General features: G+C 35.8%; 1 protein-coding gene across 6 annotated transcripts in view; it reads right to left on the minus strand.

The window, feature by feature from the left end:
- Positions 1-21,218, minus strand: part of TAF2 (TATA-box binding protein associated factor 2) — a 64,300-nt gene that overhangs the window by 41,489 nt on the left and 1,593 nt on the right. For 4 of the 6 annotated variants that reach the window (XM_052787136.1, XM_052787140.1, XM_052787139.1 and 1 more), the window contains exons 2-10: positions 20,360-20,413; positions 19,446-19,606; positions 9,821-9,939; positions 8,327-8,468; positions 7,730-7,961; positions 6,313-6,497; positions 5,626-5,739; positions 4,182-4,281; positions 2,437-2,522 (exon numbers count right to left, since the gene is read on the minus strand). In XM_052787136.1, the coding sequence (XP_052643096.1) occupies positions 2,437-2,522; positions 4,182-4,281; positions 5,626-5,739; positions 6,313-6,497; positions 7,730-7,961; positions 8,327-8,468; positions 9,821-9,939; positions 19,446-19,606; positions 20,360-20,413 (1,193 nt within the window). Of the gene's footprint in view, positions 1-2,436; positions 2,523-4,181; positions 4,282-5,625; positions 5,740-6,312; positions 6,498-7,729; positions 7,962-8,326; positions 8,469-9,045; positions 9,218-9,820; positions 9,940-19,445; positions 19,607-20,359; positions 20,414-21,218 lie in introns of those variants that run through there. The other 2 variants (XM_052787138.1, XM_052787142.1) reach the window with 2 other exon arrangements.

The following is a 21,218-nucleotide window of genomic DNA, read 5'->3' on the forward strand; positions in this document are numbered from 1 at the left end:
AATTAAAATTAGCAATATGGACGTAGAACCTTTATCAAAGTGAATAGTGAACTAGCTCTCCCATGGAAATTTATAATGGTTATGCTCTCAAACACACTCCAGTCATTCAATGTAAACCTGTCAATACACTTCCTCCATTTGAAATATATCTATATAAATTTCTTGAGGTTTTTAATTTTTACAACAGGGTGGTACCAGCACAATCAAAGACTGAAGAGAACTAAAATCTGAGAGAGGAGAATACAAAATGAAAACATAACACATGAAGCTTTGTTTTGATGCCTTCATCCATACAGCAGTTAACCTGCAGTTTCCTTTCTTTCATTTTCCCAAACTCTGGGATTTTTTCTTTTAAAATAAGTGCTCTGGAGAACAGCATTTGTGTTTCACCAGACATAAACAGGAAGAATCTGAGAGACCTGTGTTTTGCACAGAAATTAATTCATGTGTCTGAAAGAAGTCTTTTTTCCCCAATGATTTCTTTCAATATTCTACTTCTAATGTAGTTGAAAAATGAGATTATTAATGAATCTAATTTTTTCTTCATATTATTATTAATTGGGACTGCTGTAACACAAATATGCTTGGCAGGAAACCATATCATAACAACCAGAACAAAGAAATGCAAAAAATATATTGCAAAGAAATGTTCTAGACATCATTATGAAAATACCTGCCCTAATTACAAATCATTTCCCAGACTCAGGAACATATACGTAATTTACATACAAGGGATCTTTGCAATCTACAAGAAACAGCAAGTTGTAATTTATATTTAAGTGATGTTATGATTATTATTAACAAGATGTAATACAATGAAGTAGCAAAATAGCTGTAGAAACATAGAGTGTCTAACATCTAACATCATACATAACATAAATGTATGTTTCCTCTAAGAGCATTAGAACAGGATTTTGTCAATTATTTGTGTCCAATTCTAGAATAAATACAATAAAACTGATAAAATTAGCAGTTACAAAAAGACTTTTGTTTTAGTGAATTTCCTTTTTTAAACATATGCCCTTTTTCTCTAGTGTCATCTGATCCTACTAATGTGAATTTAGTTTCTCTGTATAGGGGAACATGTTGCCAAATTGTAATGCCACCAATTAAAAAGTCTGCCAAGACCTAATTCAGTACCCCAAATTTTCCTTAAAAAAAAAGACATCATCACCAACATCATGCACTAAAATGACTGCTGCTAGCTGTAACTTGCTTTTCAGAGGTGTATGTAACAAAAGCATCTAGATACTTGGTCTGCCTCACTACTTGAAAGGACAGTGAACTAAATCAAAAATCTATCATGAGGAGACAAGCAAAACTCAGTAAACAGCTTGGCATGCATACACATACACAAGCTGCATCTGTGACTGTCAACATCCAGAAAACACAGTAGCTGTTGAGGATTCACCTGGCTGGGAAACTAGCCAATATGTCCTATTCCTGATTTCAGAAAACACTTTCTTCTTTTCAATCTCTCAAAAAAAGATCACTACTCAAATTTTAAATGGGTTATTGTATACTTCACTCAGTTCTAAATCCAGAGTTTTAATTTTAAAAGAACAAAATCTGGATTTGCACACACTCAAATGCAAAAGAACCACTGCTGCAGACAATTTTGGTTGTATTTTCATAATACAGGGGCTTCTGCTGCAGTAAAGACTTAAATTCACATATTCTCCCACTCCACCTGCACATGCTTAACCTCACAGTTTTGCACATGCTGCTCATGAGTTTCCAAAGAGCAAGTCTTTGTGAGGCTGTGTTGTAACTAGATTAATTTAGCCAAGGAAAGAAAACCCAGCAAAAAGTTGTCATTGAAACCTGGACCAACTTACTGACCTGACTTCTAGTAATACTTTTCTACCTCCAGTGGTTAGCACTACTCAGTGACTAGTTCAGGATTATCACAAAAGAGGTAAGGGGAAAATTCCTAAGCTGGTGATACTAAAGCTACAGTTATTGGGAAAATACAAACTGAGCCAGTCCACAGTTACCAATGGTACTTCACAGATGACTGATCTAATACTTTTTTTCCCAACTGATTAAGAAATCTCAGCATAAGATTGCAAGGTGGTAACTGAGAGTGGAAAGAAAAAATACTGTAAAAAGCCTAAAGATTACTAACCACTCCAGAAACAGCTCAGGTCAAAATTCTGGCTCCATATTCTCTCTCATCCTTTTACTAAAAAGTAGTTTCATAACAGCATTAAAAACAGTCATTATACTTAATTACATTCATGATTTAAAGCGAAAGAAAAAAACCCCACAGTGATACAATATACTCAAGATGTACTTTATGAGACTGGTAATACATGCCTTGGGCAGCTGAAGATCTTCAGCTTTTGGCCTTGTGCTATACAACACACTCAAGGCATATATTAATGGCCCCATAAAAACATACCCTGTAATGACTTGCGGCTTAAATAAACATACTTGTCTTTCTCTTTTCCTCCTCCGAATATTGGATGCAGTAAAACTCCACCAGTCTTCAGTTCATATGCCACTATTTGATCTAACTCCTAAAAAGTACAACATACATAAGAAAGCACAATTTTGAAAAGTAGAGAAATTATTTAAAGACAGGAAAGCTTTTCATATCATTGTTCAAGCCATACGTCCTAATTAAACTTGTTTACAAACGCAAAGAGCATTTTAAAATCAGGGATGTTCCTCAGCATGTCAAACAATAATAAACCAGTAGACATTAGCAGTTAATGCTTGTTCTGGCCCTGGATTGTGGGTCAACCCACGACAATATTTAACTACAATATATCTAAAGAGTATTATTGTTCAATAAATAAGTTGTCTCTGACCAAAAGAAATGAAGGTGATTACTATTTCCTTGCAGTGGAAAGTAATACTGGGTATACCTACACAGTAGACTGCAGCATATAGAAGCTCACCTTGACCTGCGCCTAAGCCAGACAGAAGCTGGCTCTGAACTGGAACATGAGTTTGATTATGTGTGGTGCTGTGCCCACGTTAACAAGCACACTTCAAGGCAGGATGTTTGCATGGGCTCACTATCACCCAACAGTCAACACAGCTTCTGAATCAAATCGGATCAGCTTGAGCATAGGGAGCGTGAAGCGATGTCTGTCCGCAACCCCGTGTTAGTCAAGGAATTTCCAAGTGTTTGATATGTACTGAAATTTATTGATTCATACCAACTTACACACTTTCATATATTGATAATACATTTAAAGCAGTAAGGACAGAACTGGAGGTGATGACAGCAGCACCTCTTAGTTCTATGTGGAAGCACTTGGCTAACTCATAGGGAAGAACATGAGCAACTAACATCCATGCACAGAGCAGTGAACTCTCAATACAGACCTTCATCCAGTTCTGCTGTTCTCTATAGCACTTCCACCTTTAGCACAGACAGCACACGACTGGTGAGCTGAATGTACATTAGGCAGGTAAGGATATGGTATTGGGTCCCCATGTGAGTAAGCCATGTACATGGGAGCCCATGGCGTTAAGAATCTAGTTTTTGGAATAGGAAGAATAAGATAATGTGATGAAAGGAAGAAGATATATACCTTTCTGTGAATGAATGTTACTGGCAAAGAATGAGGAGTCACAACTGCTATCACTAGAAAGTACCTATCTCAGAGCATTACATCTGGAAATGTAAGGTATAGATAGAAATTTCTTTTCCAAGAAAAGAAATCCCTTCAACAGGGATTTTTTACTGTTTCATTATTTCAATTTAGTACTTAAATGATACTAAAAGGTACCTGATCTACTATTGATCCATGCTAAAACTGGAGCCCTTCTGAGCTATACGGACGGCCATCACAGTATAGCAAATTCACCAAATATATCTCCTTATGAATCCCATATTCTACTCTAAGTGTTAAAAAAGTACAATCTTTTTTTACTTTTTCTTTCTGGTTTTGTGCAAAAGCCCAAACAAAAAGAGGAAAATTAATTGCACAGAGAGACAATGAAAATTATTATTCATAAGGCAGTCACAGAAACATACTTTGGTTAGTATGTTTGGTGTTTTTCCTTGCAGCAAGTGGTAAAAATATTTCAGCTCTAAGTTTTGTCACTACTAAGCATTTCTTTAGATTGCAGTGCAAAACTATATTATATTCTCGTTTTATATTGCATCTTCTTTGATGCAAAATGTCTGAAAGCTGTAGAAAATACTACTATTATGTTGTTACCTGTTTAATCCAGTGGCGATACTCATTAACACCAAAGGTTTTTTTCATCCAAAGGCCATAAATATAACCAGAGATTCCCTTTAGCACCCATTCATCTGACCTATAATAAGAAAGAAGCATGAATTATAGCACTTCAGAAGGTATTTTGTAAGGGATGGTATTTTTAACCAGCTCAAAATAGCCACAAATTTCAGCAGGTTATATAACTTCTCTAAGTCAATAGGAGTCTGATGAGCTGTGAACCAATTTATGTATGTGACTTGGCACCTGGATGGGACAGATGAAACTGAAAAGCCAGTGAAAACTGAACTTTTACCACAGAAGCCCAGATTAAAATATAAAACCAAACTTTTAGCTGAAACAGTAACAATAAAACAGTGGAAATGGACACTAAAGTTAAAAAAACTGCTAATCTATAGGATCTTAATTTCTTGATAAACATCCCAATGCAGTGCAGAAGATTTAGACAGCAAGTCGACAAAATACCTATCTCACAATTTGGTGGACAGCCATTTAAACACCTCTTCTGAGAGTTATGTTCTAAGAGAGATAGAAAACTACAAAATGATCATGGACAAAAACAATGGACAAAAACTACAAAATGATCATGAACTAGAATTCTAAACATAAGAATGACATACAGGGTATGATGAAGTGAATAAGACATAAAAAAAGGGAGTCATTATGAGGGAAGAAAAAATTGTCTTCACCATGGAAGTAGGCTAGAAATAAGGAAGAGAGAAAGAGAAATTAAAATAGTACAAACATCAATTTAAAAACATGTTGATTTCTTGGTTTTTTTTAAGCCAAGGGTACTCTGGGACATACACTTTTGCCATGACAAAAGTCATGGGCTCCTTGTCCCTGATACATAAAGCGTATGCAAAAGGCTTTAAAATAAATACTTATCAGAACTCAAGAGCCAGTTGGGGGAGATATTCTGAGAGATGGAGTTATAGGCAGCTTACCACCCCAATGAATTTGCCCATTTGACACTAATTTCTGCATTCCTCTCCCTGAACTTCTTCGTAATTTATTAGTCCTGTGCTCCACAAGTACTTCCTATGCAGGCTACACTTCTTCATCCAAAATATCTCACAAAAATTTACTGATGATACAAAAGAGTCTCCCTTCTAAAACTTCCAGATGCCAAAGCACACTACAACATTCAGTATCAATAATTTCTAAGAGAAGACATGTTCAATATCTACAGTCTTTGGAACCTTTGTATCTCACATTCTCCATTCAAACAAACAAACAAAAATACTCATGGATTTTCACTTATTGAGCTGGCTTTATTATTTTTTCTTTTTGTTGTTTTTTTTTTTCTTCTTTCTTCTACAGTAACTGTTTCACTTATTCTGATAAAAATGCAGCTTGCAAATTAAAATTTGACTTTCCTAGATTTTCCCCATTTTCTAGAGTACAATGGTAAAATACTTACCAGGACATTCTGGATATAAAACATCCAAAGAACTGCTGGGCCAGGGCCTGTGCTAAGCACCTCCTTGTCAGTGGAGTTTCATCTATAATCATTGCGCTGTGTAAGAGATTTGTGCTGGACCCCCATGAAAAGAAAATAACACAATATGAGCACCAGCTCCAAACAAAATAAGGGTCTTGCTTTAAAAGCCCAAACAAATAAAATAATTCCTTCACTGGTTTTGCAATGAGATAGTAACATCTTTTTTTTAATAGCCTTAATCCAGGCAGATCTCCTGCTATTATCATCTGTATACAACTCTCTGTGTAGAGCCAAAGTAGTCTGGCTTAGCTGGTGAAACTCTTTTGGATTCCTGGTACCCTATCCCAGCTGAAGAAAAATAAAACATAATCGAACTTCTGCACTTAATTTGATCTTAAAATACTTCATGCATGGTGTTTCTAATTCAGTAAGAAAACCACTGCCAATTTTTTCTTAAAGAAAATACAAATCCAACACCTTTATAACAGATAAAATTGGAAATGGTGTTAAAAGCCTGTAATGTCAACAAAAGCCAGCCTTTTCAAACTAGAGAGCCCAAAGCTCAGGCTACAAAAATATTAAGAGCTTCATGTATTTCTCAATAGTCTTGGATCTAGAGCTTCTAGGCCTGTGGATTTAGAAGGTGCAATTTTCTCAAATACTAACCTGAAAATACTCATGGATGCATAAGCAGCTACTTCAACATAAGCTTCATCTATAAAAACAGTCTTGAAACAGGAGTACGGATAGCGGCAGGTAAGAATCTCCTCATAAAATTCAAACACCTCATGAAGGTATGACGTGGTATGTTTGAGCAATGGGAGAAGTTGTGGTAAGCAGAAGTGAGTCACCTACAAAGGAAAATTTGGTACAAGACTGACAAATATATTTAAACCATAAATATCAAGTATATTACATAACAGACACCCCCACCCCAACACAACAAAAATATAGCTGCTGTAAATTTAACTGAAAAAAACATTTTCAAGCTGTGATAATGACTATCATGGCAGAAAAGTGCACAAGGATGTCCATCTTAATTGTGAGAGCAACAGGAAAATAGTTTTTAGCAGGCAATGCACAATAACAATGTCTACCTAGTGATGTCTATCATTTAAAAACACATGACATTTTTCTTTGATTTTGCAATCCAATATCTTTTGAAGATAATATTTTTCTTTTATGCAGTAAAGAATTAGCTGTTTTCAAATCAGTCAAGCAGTGCTACTGTTTAGAAGACTTGTTACAGCTAAAACTACAAGTAACCCTTGATATTAATGTTTTTTCTACAAAATTATGATGCAGCCCACAACATTGACTTCAGCAGTGACACAGGAACCAACTTGAGAATGATATATAACTTCAAGTTAGCTCTATAGAAGTCAAACTCTACAGAAATTTATCAGTTTGGGTTTTTCAAATATCAACAACTGATTTTTTTTTTTTTAACAGCTATTATCTTTTACAAGTGAGTATGTCCCCCGCAGTAAAAGTCAACAGAATACCATTGCTGAGGACTAAAATCTGATGTTTGCCTTTGGATCAAGTGAAACATAGCTATTTCCCAGTATTTTCCCATCCTGCTTTCAAAAGAAGAATATACAGGCCAGTCTTTATGCTAAACTGGTAACTTAACCTGCCTGCCAAGTCCATCCTCACCCAACCTGAAACTACAGATGTAAATATAAACTGGTGTACTTCAACATTATGACAACAATCTGTTAAGAATGAAAACTCAATGTCAAATTTAGTTCAGAAGACTACTCAATTGTGTAGCAATAATTTTGATCTACTACAAGCAACAGTATGGGTTTAAAGTGATTTTGAGAAATATGCTTTCACCAACTCCAACTAAATTAGCCCCATAAATTCAGGCATAAATGGAATTACTGCTCATTCAAAGGCTTCACTTTGGAGATAAATTTAAATATAGGCATTACTAGGGAAATTTTATCATATAAGTGTACTAATGGAGGTTGTATCTAGACACACCCATATTTGATCAACATATACTGGTTGCAACATAATAGTCATAATTCTTAACAAAAAAAAAAAAATAGGAGGCCTCTCTGAAGATTATTACCTCATGCATGTATGGATCAACAAGTATTTCAAAAGGTCCTATTGCCAAGGAGATGTTAGAAGCTGCAGTTGGAATAGTCAGCATGTAATGAAAAGTCTTCTTTCTCATATCGTGGGTATATACAGTTTCCACCAAATCTCCGTTTGAAACAGCCACCATTGCAGCATCTACAGTATACTCAAGTTTCCAGGTACACAACTCAGAATATGAATCAACACAAGGAAACCAAAATCTAGGGAAGTTAGGATTGGGGGAAAAATGGTTAACAATTATAATCTCTTTTTCACAGATGATTTTTCTCTCAAGTTCCAAACAACATTCTTAAATACTTTGAATATTGACATACTGACTCCTACTGTACATAAATTTTATAAAGCACTACAAGTTTCTTTGCCGTCACCTCCTGCTGAGTTATAAAGACTAGAAATCCTAATTACTAATCATTAGGTGCTACTTCACATCCGTAAACTCCTTTCAAGCACAAACTAAGTTTTAGAATTTTTCAAACCTGTAAGAATTCAAAGAAATTATCTGCATTTCCTACAGTTTGAGATTAAATAGGAAATACAGTCTAACATTCAAAGACAGTTTTCTTACCTTGTAGAATTTTGATAACCACACGAAAAGACATGAGCCCCTCTTTCTGCCATGCTGCCCTCCATGTTGGGTACCACAAAATGAAGGCCTCCTTTTGGCTGGTCCAGAGAAAAGTTTATATGCACCTTCAGGACTTTTAACTCTGCAGCACCAAGACCGAAATTGGAGTAAATATATACAACTTACATGAAAATTATTTCAGAATAATCATTCAGTTTTGGACTCTTGGTCTTTCAAGATTATGTGTTTACTTCATTCTCATGGGCCTCCAGGTCCACTTACAAAGCACAGCTCACAAACTTAAAAACCTGAGACCTCTTAAGTTACAGGATATGAATTTATAAGAATATTTATTAATGAATAAAAACTGCAATTGGAGTTACATTTCATCTTCCAACTGCCCAGTAGTAAATAATCTTTATACACTGATTGTACCCTAACCATGGTCTCCTTTGTGCCTTGCTGAAATAATTTTCTACAAAAACTGCATGTAACAGGCACATTCTTAAAAGACATGTTATTGTCATTTGCAGTTTCTTAAAACCTCTTATTATAGTTAAAGCTTTTCCTGTAATTTCAGTGTCTTTGCTTTGGTTTAGTTTCACAGAAATCTCACCTATGAATAGACTGGCAAAAAAAGAAATTCAAGCATATGGTGAAATTTATCCAACAAGTCTCACCATATTTTGGCATTCAAACTTTGAAAAGAAAAATTATACCTGTTTGAATATTTTCCCTTCTAGGCTTGCAAGTAAGACAACAGGAACGTAAACAAAAATTAAAATAAACAAAAGTGTCTTTCCCATTAAGGTGTATCTGACAACACTGCATGAGCCAGCTTCATGATACAGTTATTATTCTCTCACAGGTCTCTCAAATCCACGGGAAAAACTGAAAAAACCATGTAAGAAAATAATACAAGAAACTAATAACATCCATGCAAGAAAGTCATCAGTACTGGAGAGTGATTTATTAAAAGTTACTTGCTCCACGATCTAGTATACTAGTTATAAAGTAGTCTACTTTTCACTACCAAAGCAATTTTATAATGACCATTCTTCAAAGTGAGATGGGAAAAAAATAATATAGCTCTTTAAAAAAAGATGTATATAGATATATCCTTGTCAATGATTTTCTTTGTTGGATCATATATATTGTGAGCAGCATCAAAGTTACAATTTAGCACCCAATATACTCCATTACACCCACTTCCTCATGTATACTTCTGGGCTCATGACTACCCAAGAGTTTGTTTGTAAGGAGTGTTAAGAAACCTTGCAACCACTTCTCCGTATTACCAAGAAGTGTGAAGGTATTTTTCGGACTTCACCTGGAAAGATATTGGTGAGGAAAAAGGAAACAGTAACCACCATTTCACAAAATAATGCAATGCTACTTCTATTTATTTAAGTGTACTATCTTGCTATGCAAACTCATAGCTAACAACTCTATGGCATCTTAAATTAAGCTTTCAGTGTCATCTCTTTACTTTACCATCAACATGTTTCCACAGCTCTGAGGGAACCTTAATGCAGAGTTCTCCATTTCCAGCATCTGGGTCCACAGCACTGACTGCGGCAGCATAGGCATTGGAAAAATAGTTGAGATTCCTCCTGTCAGAAATACCCAGTTAATTCTTAAAGTACATGCTGAACTACAAAAAACAACTTCAGAAGTTATATGATTTCTATACTGAAATTCATGGTACATGTTCAACCAAGTATTTTGTTTTGTTTTTAAAGGGGTGGAGGGAAAAAGGAGGAGTAAAGATGAGATTTCAAAACCCAGAACTTCAAAGTAGGCTCTTACAAAAGTGATCAAAAAGACTTAAGCAGTAATAATCCCCAATAAATTAAATGAGAAATGCTCAGTGTTCTCTTCTTCCCAATAAGAGTAATATTTACGTTTATTGGAATAGAAATTAATTTTTTTTTTTTTTAGAAAATTTTGGATTAAGTTTGTATGTTTATTCTAAAGATCTGTCTTGAAGATCTGCCTCCTCATATATTGCAGTTTTGCTTTTATGTTGTTTTTCTAAATGTAGCAAGATTTTAGATTGGCAATGGTATTTTACCCCGTCTTAGCCTGATGGATAGGAATAGTTTTATTTCAGGCACTTGCAAATATCACATAAAATATTAGATGCTAGAGTTCTCGCCTTAATACACACACAATGAAATATGTATTATACTTTTCAGTCCCTAGAAACAAATGGTTTTTTTAAGTGTTACCATAATTTGTTTATTTAACATGCAGACACAAATTTTTGTATCAGGTTTGAGCTGTTCAAGCTACTATATATTAGCTGCTAATTGACTGCACATTTCATTCCAAAGTCATACCATTACTTCAGTTATGAGTTAGATTAACAGTTTTCTACTGAAATGAGCAGGAACATGCATATGTCCACCACTAAAGTGATTACGAGCAGGATGCTATCTTCTTACTATTTAATGTGTTTAAGTTCAGATACTGGAGGATGACCAGTCAAGTCCAAAAATAACCCTGCTTTTGCATCTTTATGCGATAGCTTTTATACTTTTTCAAAATGGATTTTTAAACTGTGCAAAACTTTTCTTAATTCTAATCCTCTAGTACACAGAGTTCTTCAAAAGCTTGCACAACTCTATACCTGAAGAGAAAGTGTTTGAAATACTTACCACCTTTTTTTTCCAGAATTTAGGTACCACTGATGAAACCAACCACTGTGGGGGCAGAGCCACAATCAAGCATAAAGCTACTGTAGAATCATAGAATAGTTTGCATTGGAAGGGACCTTTAAAGGTCACCTAGTCCAACCCCCCTGCAATGAGCACGGACACCTTCAACTAGATCAGGCTGCTCAGAGGCCCATCCAACCTGACCTTGAATGTTTCCAGGGATGGGGCATCTACCACCTCTCTGGGCAACCTGTTCCAGTGTTTCACCACCCTCACTGTAAAAAATGTCTTCCTCGTATCCAGTCTGAATCTACCTCTTGTAGTTTAAAACCATTATCCCTTGTCCTATCACAGCAGGCCCTACTAAAAAGTCTGTCTCCATCTTTCTTATAAGTACCCCCTTTAGGTACTGGAAGGCCGCAATAAGGTCTCCCTGAAGCCTTCTCTTCTCGAGGCCGAAGAATGCCAACTCTCTCAGCCTTTCTTCATTGGAGAGGTGTTCCAGCCTTCTGATCATTTTTGTGGCCCTCCTCTGGACCCACTCCAACAGGTCCATGTCTTTCCTGTGCCGAGGACCCCAGAGCTGGACACAGTACTGCAGGTGGGGTCTCACCAGAGCAGAGCAGAGGGGCAGAATCACCTCCCTCAACCTGCTGGCCATGCTGCTTTTGATGCAGCCCAGGATACGGTTGGCTTTCTGGGCTGCTGTCCTGGTTTCTGCGAGCACACATTGCCGGCTCATGTCCAGCTTTTCATCCACCAGTACCCCTAAGTCCTTCTTGGCAGGGCTGCTCTCAATCCCTTCATCCGTCAGCCTGTACTGATACCGGTGGTTGCCCCGACCCAGGTGCAGGATTACCGCACCACAATGGAGTAAATTAACTTTTGGCTGCGGACTCCACTCTTCCATGGAATCTGAAGTCCACACAAAGCAGACATGACCTCATTTCAGGATTTTACTTTCATCTAACCATTCTCTATTCACCACCCACAGAGAAAACAGCATTCAACCCAAATTACAGTACCTTTCTTGGAAGAATGAAGGGTAATTAACCATGCCAGCATCATCCTATAAGTCTAGGTATGTCAAACACCATGCTTATAGTCCTAGCCTTCCACATCTAAAAAACTTTGCTAAAACACTGAAATATATTGAGAACATATTTTCATGCAGTTCTTCATCTTTGGCAATAATAGTGCACAAATTCCCTGGCACCACTACCAAGACTGAGAATATTAGGAGCAGTAAACTTGTCTACTTTGCTTGGAAGCTTCTGAAAATAGGACGTGAATAGTAAATGGGAGCATATGAACATAGAAACACCCAAATCCCAAGTCTTAATACATAATCATTTTTTCCTTTTTCATAGCTGAACTGTACCTAAAGATAGGATATGATGCCAACAAGCTTTAAAAGCATAAGGTTGAATTTTACACTGGAATATACTACAACTTCAGCTATGGTTCCAGAACAATTCAAACCAACTCAAACTCCAGCTGATGTGCTGTCTCCTAGTCTCAGCCACACATTCCTACTCCCTCACTCATTAAGGAGACTACTGTTCAGCCGACCCTGCGGTGATGCAGCTGAAAGTGCCAAATGGAAAAAAAAGAAAAAAGTCTTAAAAGTCTTTTTTTTTTTTTTTTGCAGACAGCTTTCGGTTGGTTTTAGCTCCCTGATCTGTCATAGAGGGGTCAAAGAAGTGCTACTAATTGAGGCATGGGAGACTGTCAGTGGGATCTTAACCACCCCAACCAATGTTGCTTTAAGCTGTCTTCAAATGGCATCCTAGGAAGGCAAACGAATAACATCTTTAAAAAAAGACTGCATGACTAAAAACTATCTTAGTAATTAAAGAAACTAGCAACAGAAAACAACAACGTTCTGTTAGATTGTAAAGTCTCAAAGTTTTTAAACTGGTCCTGAAAATTCACTATTACTGATAGGGGATGCCTTTCCAATACATCAATGAGAATTTGTTCCAAGTTTGACGGTCGTGATGAGCATGTGGTTACATTTTAAACATCAATAGGTTCATAGACAGGAAAAGGTTATGATTTTATAGCAAGAAAGGTAGATTCCAGAGGGCTTAACATTTTATGGAAAACAGTCTATTCTGATAGTTCTATTTTTGCGAAGTGTTCCAATTCAAATGGGTGATTCATTGTAAAAGGAATCCATTAAAGGCTTAGTACCACAGATTAATTTTTTCATAGGTTGAACTATTCTCAATAAACTGGATATAGCCATTTTAACAAAAACAGAGCACATGCCAAAAGTTACAGCCCAAGGAACAAAGATAAATTTTCCAAATGCTAAGTGTAGATTGACAATGAAAAAGTAATATGCATTCATGTTTTTTCCTGGTAGAGATACATTCTATTATCAGAATTCACCAAAAACACTGTTAATTACAGCCCAAGTGCATGCTTGTTGACTGACTGGAAACAAGCGATCCTGCTGAGACTTATTTTTTAAAGCTACTCATTGATTCCAAATACCTCCATGTCAACTTTCCATAGCATCTCTCACTACTAGCTGCAGCAGTGCAACTTAACTGTTACATAGCCCAAACATAGTTTATAAACCACTTTCTTTCTGCGGTACTTAAGATCAACTTGGCAAAACAAGTTCTTTGATCCACATGTAACTCATTACTCTTCACTAGCAGTAATTAATGTACTATTCTACTTTGCTTCCAGGGTACAATTAGCACTTGGGTTTGGAGTCCAACCCCAAAATATATGATACAGCATATTTTTATATATAGCTATATCTATATATATCTCATATGTACACATATAGGTAATTTATTAATAAGGCAACAATTTGAATCTTTGGCACACTGAAAAACCTAATTTTCATTCTTGCCCAAGGTTAAGGGCCTTGCCATCTCTTTCTTCAAAAGTTCTCTACACCTCTGTTTATTTCTAAAAAAGTCTATCATGAATTTACAACTAGATGAGCATCATACCAGTGGAAACGAAGGCTATTTATTGCAGCAAAACAACACATGCTCAGTCCACCAGTAATTTCTCTATTTTGTGCATAGGCTAAAGGCTTGATCACTGACTTCTCAGAAGAAAGAATATTGCAAGACATGCCCTGAAGGCTACGATATTGCGCTTTCTCACGGGCTACTGCTGCTTGTAACTAAAGCAACAGTGAAGTTGGAGGATATCAAAATATCTTCATATTTTTAATGTTTAAAAACTACAGGCTTCAAGTTTAAAAAAAACAAACCTGAACTAGTGAATGAACAGGTATACACTGCTAAAGGTTAAAATTACACTGAATAGAGTACCTATGCATAGGAAAGCATCATGTGCACATCAGCTAGCTATACAAAAACATACTTTCCTTTACAAAGAAGTAATAATGAAATGCAGTAGCTTCTCAACCCTGCACCACAGTTACCACACAAACACGTGAAGCACATAACCAGGCAACAGCAGGATCATCACAAACTTCACTTATCACAGATCAAACCACTGCATCAAAACTCCAAACTTTAGCTGCGGCTATTTAACAGTTTACAATCTTACCCTTAGGATTAAGAAAACGGAGATCTCCTTTGCCCATTTAAACATAAAAGAGGCTGAGATACAAGCAGTTGTCTCAGCAGTAAGAATACAAGCTGTGGGATTTCTGCGTACTACAGCCCAGAAAAATAAATCCCACTTCCCTTATATTGACAGAATCAAGAAAGCAACAATTTACAAGGAAAAGAGGGAAGATGAGGAGGACAGAGGCAGCTGTAACACTCAACAACAGCAGCCCTACGACAAGACCCAAACAGACATTCTCCAACACTATTTGCAGTCTTTGCAAGATTTCCAACTCTTCCTTAAAAGTATGAGCAAAATGGGATTCTCTGCCACCTTGTGTACATATGGTAAAACTATCTGAATTGTTTTACACCTTACAGCACTGTTTAGATGTTTGCTCAGCAAGGGAGAAATTGATTGCATTATGTAAGTTCATCCATCTATTCCGATATGAAAAAGCCATGAAGTCCTGAAGCCTCAGGAGGAAACTGCAAGATGGAAGACTGACTTTATTTCTAGATAAAACTTTAAAAAAGTTCTCTCAGTTGTTACCTGAAATTATGGTTTGGGATTGACGGATAAACTGGCAAATACATCAAATGCACCAATTAAAGGTTTCTAACATTTCCTACAAAATTCACCAATTTTTAGTTACCTTTTTAATGAGTTTTTTTGTGTCATTCAGCAGAAGTGCCAATATACAAGACCAAAAAAAATTGTTTCACCTTCTGCAACACAGAAAATGTGAAATGACAGATACCACATATCAATGATTTTTGCACCAATAGATGATAAAACCCAAAAGTATTACTTGAACCAAAAAAGTTGAATGTTGAAATTCAAAACACAAAAAGCTGATCTGACAGATGTCACCCAAGAAATAGCAGAGAACATCATGATGAGGCAAACAACTTCAGCTGGCGCTGCTTGTATTTCATAAAGCTCTCTTCAATCCTGATTTCTCAACCCTCTTTTAACTATGTTTTCTTGCATGCCAAAATTTGCACATCATCAACAATTAACCACCTCACTTGACCTTCACCTCATATCAGCAAACATAACCTCCTAAGTCAGGGATGCTGTAGCAAGTCTTCCCAAATAAATAATTATAGTGGTTTTAAATACAGAAGTGTCCATTTTTAATTGAATTCTGTTGCTAGCTGAGGGAGTAAGAAGTCTTTAAAATATTTTAACTTTGATAAAAAAAGGTAGAAAAGAGTCCATTAAATTAAAAACTTTTTCTACATACTTTATGTATTCTTTTAGAAATCAGTATTTAAGAAAACCAAAAGCATTATCAAAAGCAAGAAGATGGTTGTGTATAAAACCTTAAAACTTGGACTTATTTTTTTATTTGCTACACACCACAGCAAAGAGTAAAGATATAAACCAAATTATGGGTTGCTAAGAACCATCTTCATTTCAGATTTACTAGTTCAACAGACTACTGAAGAAAACTGTGCAAAAGATAACTATCCCTGTAACATTAGAAACAAAACCTGATGACTGATCTGTGTCCTGTTCAAAATAATTGATATACCTAGTTAAGCTGCAAGAGTACAAAGGACATCATCACTAAATTTGCCATACAAACAAGAACATGGAAGAGATGATGATGACTAGGTAAAGACTACTACAAACCACTACTGTTTCTAGAAGCAGTTCTTTTAAAGAAGGGCAGAGGAAACCCACTGACGAATTTTGGGGGGGGGGTACTAATTCAAGTGTTTTTAGATTTCTAGCATTTCTGTTTGTAATCCTGCCTTAAGAGCAGAGATGCTGTATTTAATCAAAACTTAGCTACCATCATGCTCAATACCCAATTATGACCAGGTATTTCAATGGAAAAAATACACATCTCATCTAATACTTTGTAACCCATGTAGCCTTTGACTTCTGAGATACAGAAAAGAGACATACTAGTTTTTCGTTAAGAATATTTGGTGATCCCTCTCTTTCATAACTATGAATAACACAGGAGTTATGAAATACAGAGACTTTCTATTAAATTGCAATGTGAAAACCTGCAGCAGTGAAAACCACAGGCCACTGTAGCCCTCTGTGAGACAGTATTTCACTCTGCATGCATTATCCTCAAATTTCGTTCACCTCTCTTAAACAGGACAATATGAAAAAAAGGATGATGTTCCACTATACCACTAGGACGCTAAACAAAGAAATTAACTTTCTCCACAAAATGATACACAATTATCTCTCCTAATCCCTTTCTTAACATAATGGAGTGCTCACTCAGATAATTTTAAATGCGGCTCCTTTCTCACATCTTCCAGAAGTTATTCAGGATTCAGTTATTACAGAATCACAGGATGGTTGAGGTTGGAAGGGACCTCTGGATGTCATCTGGTCCAACCCCTCTGCTCAAGCAGGGCCACATAGAGCCAGCTGCCCAGGACCATGTCTAGACTGCTTTTGAGTATCCCCAAGAATGGAGACTCCACAACCTTTCTGGGCAAATTGTCCCAGTGCTCAGTCACTCTCACAGTAAAAAAGTGTTTCCTGATGTTCAGAGTGAACCTCCTGTGTTTCAGTTTGTGCCCATTGCCTCTGGTCCTGTCAGTGGACACAAGTTAAAATACATGAAATTCCATCTGAACACAAGAAAATGCTTTTCTACTGTGAGGGTCATCAAACACTGGAGCAGGTTGCCAAGAGAGATTGCAGAGTTTCCATCCTTGGAGATACACCTACCCCAACTGAACACAGCTGTGTGCAATCTGCTCTAGCTGACCCTGCTTGAGCAGGGGGGTTGGACTAGGTGATCTCAGATAGGTCCTTTCTAACCTAAAGGACTCTATGATTTCATATCACCTGCTATTAAACATGTATAGCACTTTCACTAGAAGTTCTTTAACAATTCAGCAAACTGTAAATTCAACTAAGCCAGTCAAAAGAAGGTGTGAGAACATGAACACAAGTTTCAGTAAAATCAAAAGAGTACACTTAGTGAAAATATTTGCCCATGGTGCTTCTCTTACCGAAAAACAAACTGATACGAGATTTTTACCACAGTCTCTTCCCATATCATTTCCCCAAAACATGTGGGAAGCTACATGTTTTTAAACTTGCTCTTCAACATCAGATGGTGAATAATTTGAAACATTTCCTTTCAAATTTCAAAGTGAGTTTAGATAACATACTAGGACTTACACCTTCAACTACAATGCTAATAAATAATGAAAGTTTGATTCCTTGGGAAAGGCCAAAACCTTTACTTTATAGCTCTTCAGAACAATTAGAATCCCCTGAATGAGGATTCTGAATTTTTGACTTGCTGAGCAATAGCAACAAGAACAACAACAACAAAATCAACTCACAAAACAGACAGGACTTACAGAATTAATAGACTCAAGTGGTTCAGTATCAGAGCTCAAAAAAAAGTCAGAACTCTGATATCCAATTCAGTGTCCTATACAAATGAACATTGTATATGCAAACTTAATTATTTAAACTCTTGCATAAGTGATGAATAAAGGAATATAGAGTCTGCCATAAACAAACAGTTCAAATCCAAGGATGCGTAACTTAGGATAAAAAGTAGGACTTGAATCTCAGTAACTGAACAACAGAAGTTCTCTTTAATACTCTAGTTTTCAGACAACAGTCAGAGAATTTAAGTCAGGTTTAACCTGAAAACTGAGATGGGCTAAGAAACATCTCAAAGGTTCTAATCATTAAGGCAATGGTTAGACAACCTGTTACAGATCTAGCTACGTCATTTGAGAATGCCACTATTCTCACAAATCTAACCAGCAGGACTGTATGAACGCTCTGCAGTTTGCTTCAGAGTAAGTCTACCCAGTTCCTACCTGTCTTCATCAGCTGTATGAGTTAACCACAGTGATATCACCTCTGAAGCTGCTTACTGAGCCCTTTCCATCTTTTCAGCTAGCAAATCTCTCAGAGCAATCACTGTCCAAGGGGATACAACAAATAGCTGAAGGACAGTAATAAGCATCTTAATTTAGTAGTCCAATAGTTAACCTGATACAATCACACGATTTGCCTTATTCCTATTATTTGTTTCAAAGTAATAAGCTAATTATATATAAGGCTATCTAGACATTTAATAAAATCAGAAACAATTCTTACAAAATCTTCTTAGGAAAATGGGAAATATTCTCAAAAACTTTGATACCATGTGAATATTCTTAGGCTTAAAAGTAGGAAGAAACAAAAACAATCACCCAATCTGACATTACACATCATAAACATCAGGACAATTTTTGCAGGACAAATTATTGGAACATAATAGTTTTGGTCTACATAGTATTATACTGATGCAACCAAATTGATTTAACCAACTGTGCTGGAGTAAAAAACAAACAAAACAGAAACGACAAAAAAACCACAAAACCCAAAACTAAGGGCAATCCTTTCACGTGGTACTCTCATACGAATGTAGCTGCACCACTGTAAAATGTTCTCTACAAGACTACAAACAAAATGTTATTGCCACAAGAATGTAACCACATTTTCTTTAAATAAATGAAAGTAAAAGTTGGGCATAGATAAACCTGAAGTCCATCAATGATAAAACATTTTAGCCAAAGATATTTTCTTACCAAGGAAAAATGCATGAGAAGCACAGTTTCCTAGAGCACTGAGAATACTACTAGCATCCACCACTTTTTTCCCCATAAAGTACTTTTAAAAAAGTTTCTGATACTTTTACAAAACAATACAACGAAATGTTAGTAAAAGAAATCCTAAAGAAGAATAGCGTAAGAGTCAAAATTATTGCCAAAATAATTCCCCCAAATTAAGTCACCATACCAAAAGTTACCATTAGGAAATCACGAAGTAAAACTTGCCAGTACAGTAAGAAAATAGGTCATGCTTAAAAGCAACAGAAGACACTACATCTGCAGAGTTTTAAACACATCACTTACTGCTTTGACTCATGGTGACAAACCTCCAGCGTTGGATCGTTATAGATGAAAGCTGCTTCTAAATCGTTGACTCTTACTCTGTAAATCCGGCACTGTTTACTGTTCAGTTTGATTCTATTCAGGTTTGCAACTGTGGGAAATATTGTCAGTTCCACATAACCCTATGAAAACACAAATCAAAACCTTCTATAAAATATTTACCAACTGACAAAGTAGAGATATATAAAAAAAATTATTAATGCATTTCAAAGGAAAATCATAGGTAGAAAAATGTTAATTTCTTATTTAAAAAAGAAACTGGTTTGCCCTTTTAGATGTCTAGAATACATTTTCTTGCATACCATTTAACAGGTGCTTTCCCAGCTGTGAAATAAAACAAAACACTTCAACATGACTGACAATCATGCTTGTTAGTAGCATCACTGTGTTTTAGGTTCTGGTATCTGAGCTTAAGACAACGATTTTTAAAAACTAGGTAGAATCCATTTAGGCAGATATTTAAATTCACAAAAAACCTCCATGATTTCAGGCCTGAAATCGTGAAAGTCTCTTCAAAGCCCCCGTGAACTCACATATAAGCTAAAAAACTCTATAACCCTATCCCTAACACCAGCTAACACTGTGTTGAACATCAATTTTGAATTGCAAATTGCTTTGTAATATTATTTACAATGCAGCGACCTTCTTTTAGAAAGCTTCTCCTTACAGAGATTAAAGTGTTCACAGTTTGAAGGTATTTTATTTGACGCATCTCAAGAAATGACAGAATTATGAGAGGCATCAGATTAGAAAGCATAAAATATAAAGAAGCTGAACAACATAATCAGCTTGTGTGTGCAGTTGTTTCCTCTAAAAGCATGAAGAAAACCCAGACTTCTAATCTCTACTTTCACATTTTATTAAAAAATACTTACTACAACAGACTTTCTCTGAAAATTTATGTTGTTGATACAAACTACCTGGTGAGTTGTGCTGGGAAAAAAAAAAAAAAAAAAAAAAGAAAATAAGTAAGGTTTTGCACAAATGCCAGCATTTAAAATATTTTAACCCAGTTTTAAAAAAAATAGAGAGCTCACACAGGATGTATGTACATATAGATAAATACTGCATATAGCATATACCTATGTAAGAATTCATGATTGTCTAAATCTCTGACATGGTCCAAAACAAATAATGAATAGAAGTTGCATACAAGGTCAGAAAAGTTCCAATAAAATCAAATATAGTATCATACTAGTATGAATATTACTAGTAATACAGGAAGACAACAACATCGCTTTCAAACATCACGTAACAGTACGTAAAAATATAGTATTACTAATGGCACAGAATCAAGTTCTAACACTTTAGTGATGTGCAGTGTTAGAACTGGCATGCAGCCATAGTATTTGCAATCAGAGACCTGTGAAAAATTTACCTGGTGAGTTGACTCTCATACATAATTTACATAAGCAGGTACTATACATGAAAAAAAATATAGTACGTGCTTTTACAATTAGTATGTCATAAGAATTCATTATTTTAAACAATATATATTAATCAAGATGGGTGTTTTAAACAAGTCAAATACAGTTGCTTAAGTTTTCAGTGACATATTAGAACTCCTGGTAAATAAAACTCCAATTTAAAAAATGGAAGATAAAATAGTAATTCCAACTTCTTTAAAAATCTATAAGTTATTTCTATATTTTTTCTGTAGTTGGTGGCATCTTCACCACACTTCACAGTAGCGCTATTCGTGACTCAAGATACAACCTTGTAATAATTCAACTT

Source organism: Harpia harpyja, chromosome 5 (assembly GCF_026419915.1).
Source record: "Harpia harpyja isolate bHarHar1 chromosome 5, bHarHar1 primary haplotype, whole genome shotgun sequence".
Taxonomy (NCBI): Eukaryota; Metazoa; Chordata; class Aves; order Accipitriformes; family Accipitridae; genus Harpia; species Harpia harpyja.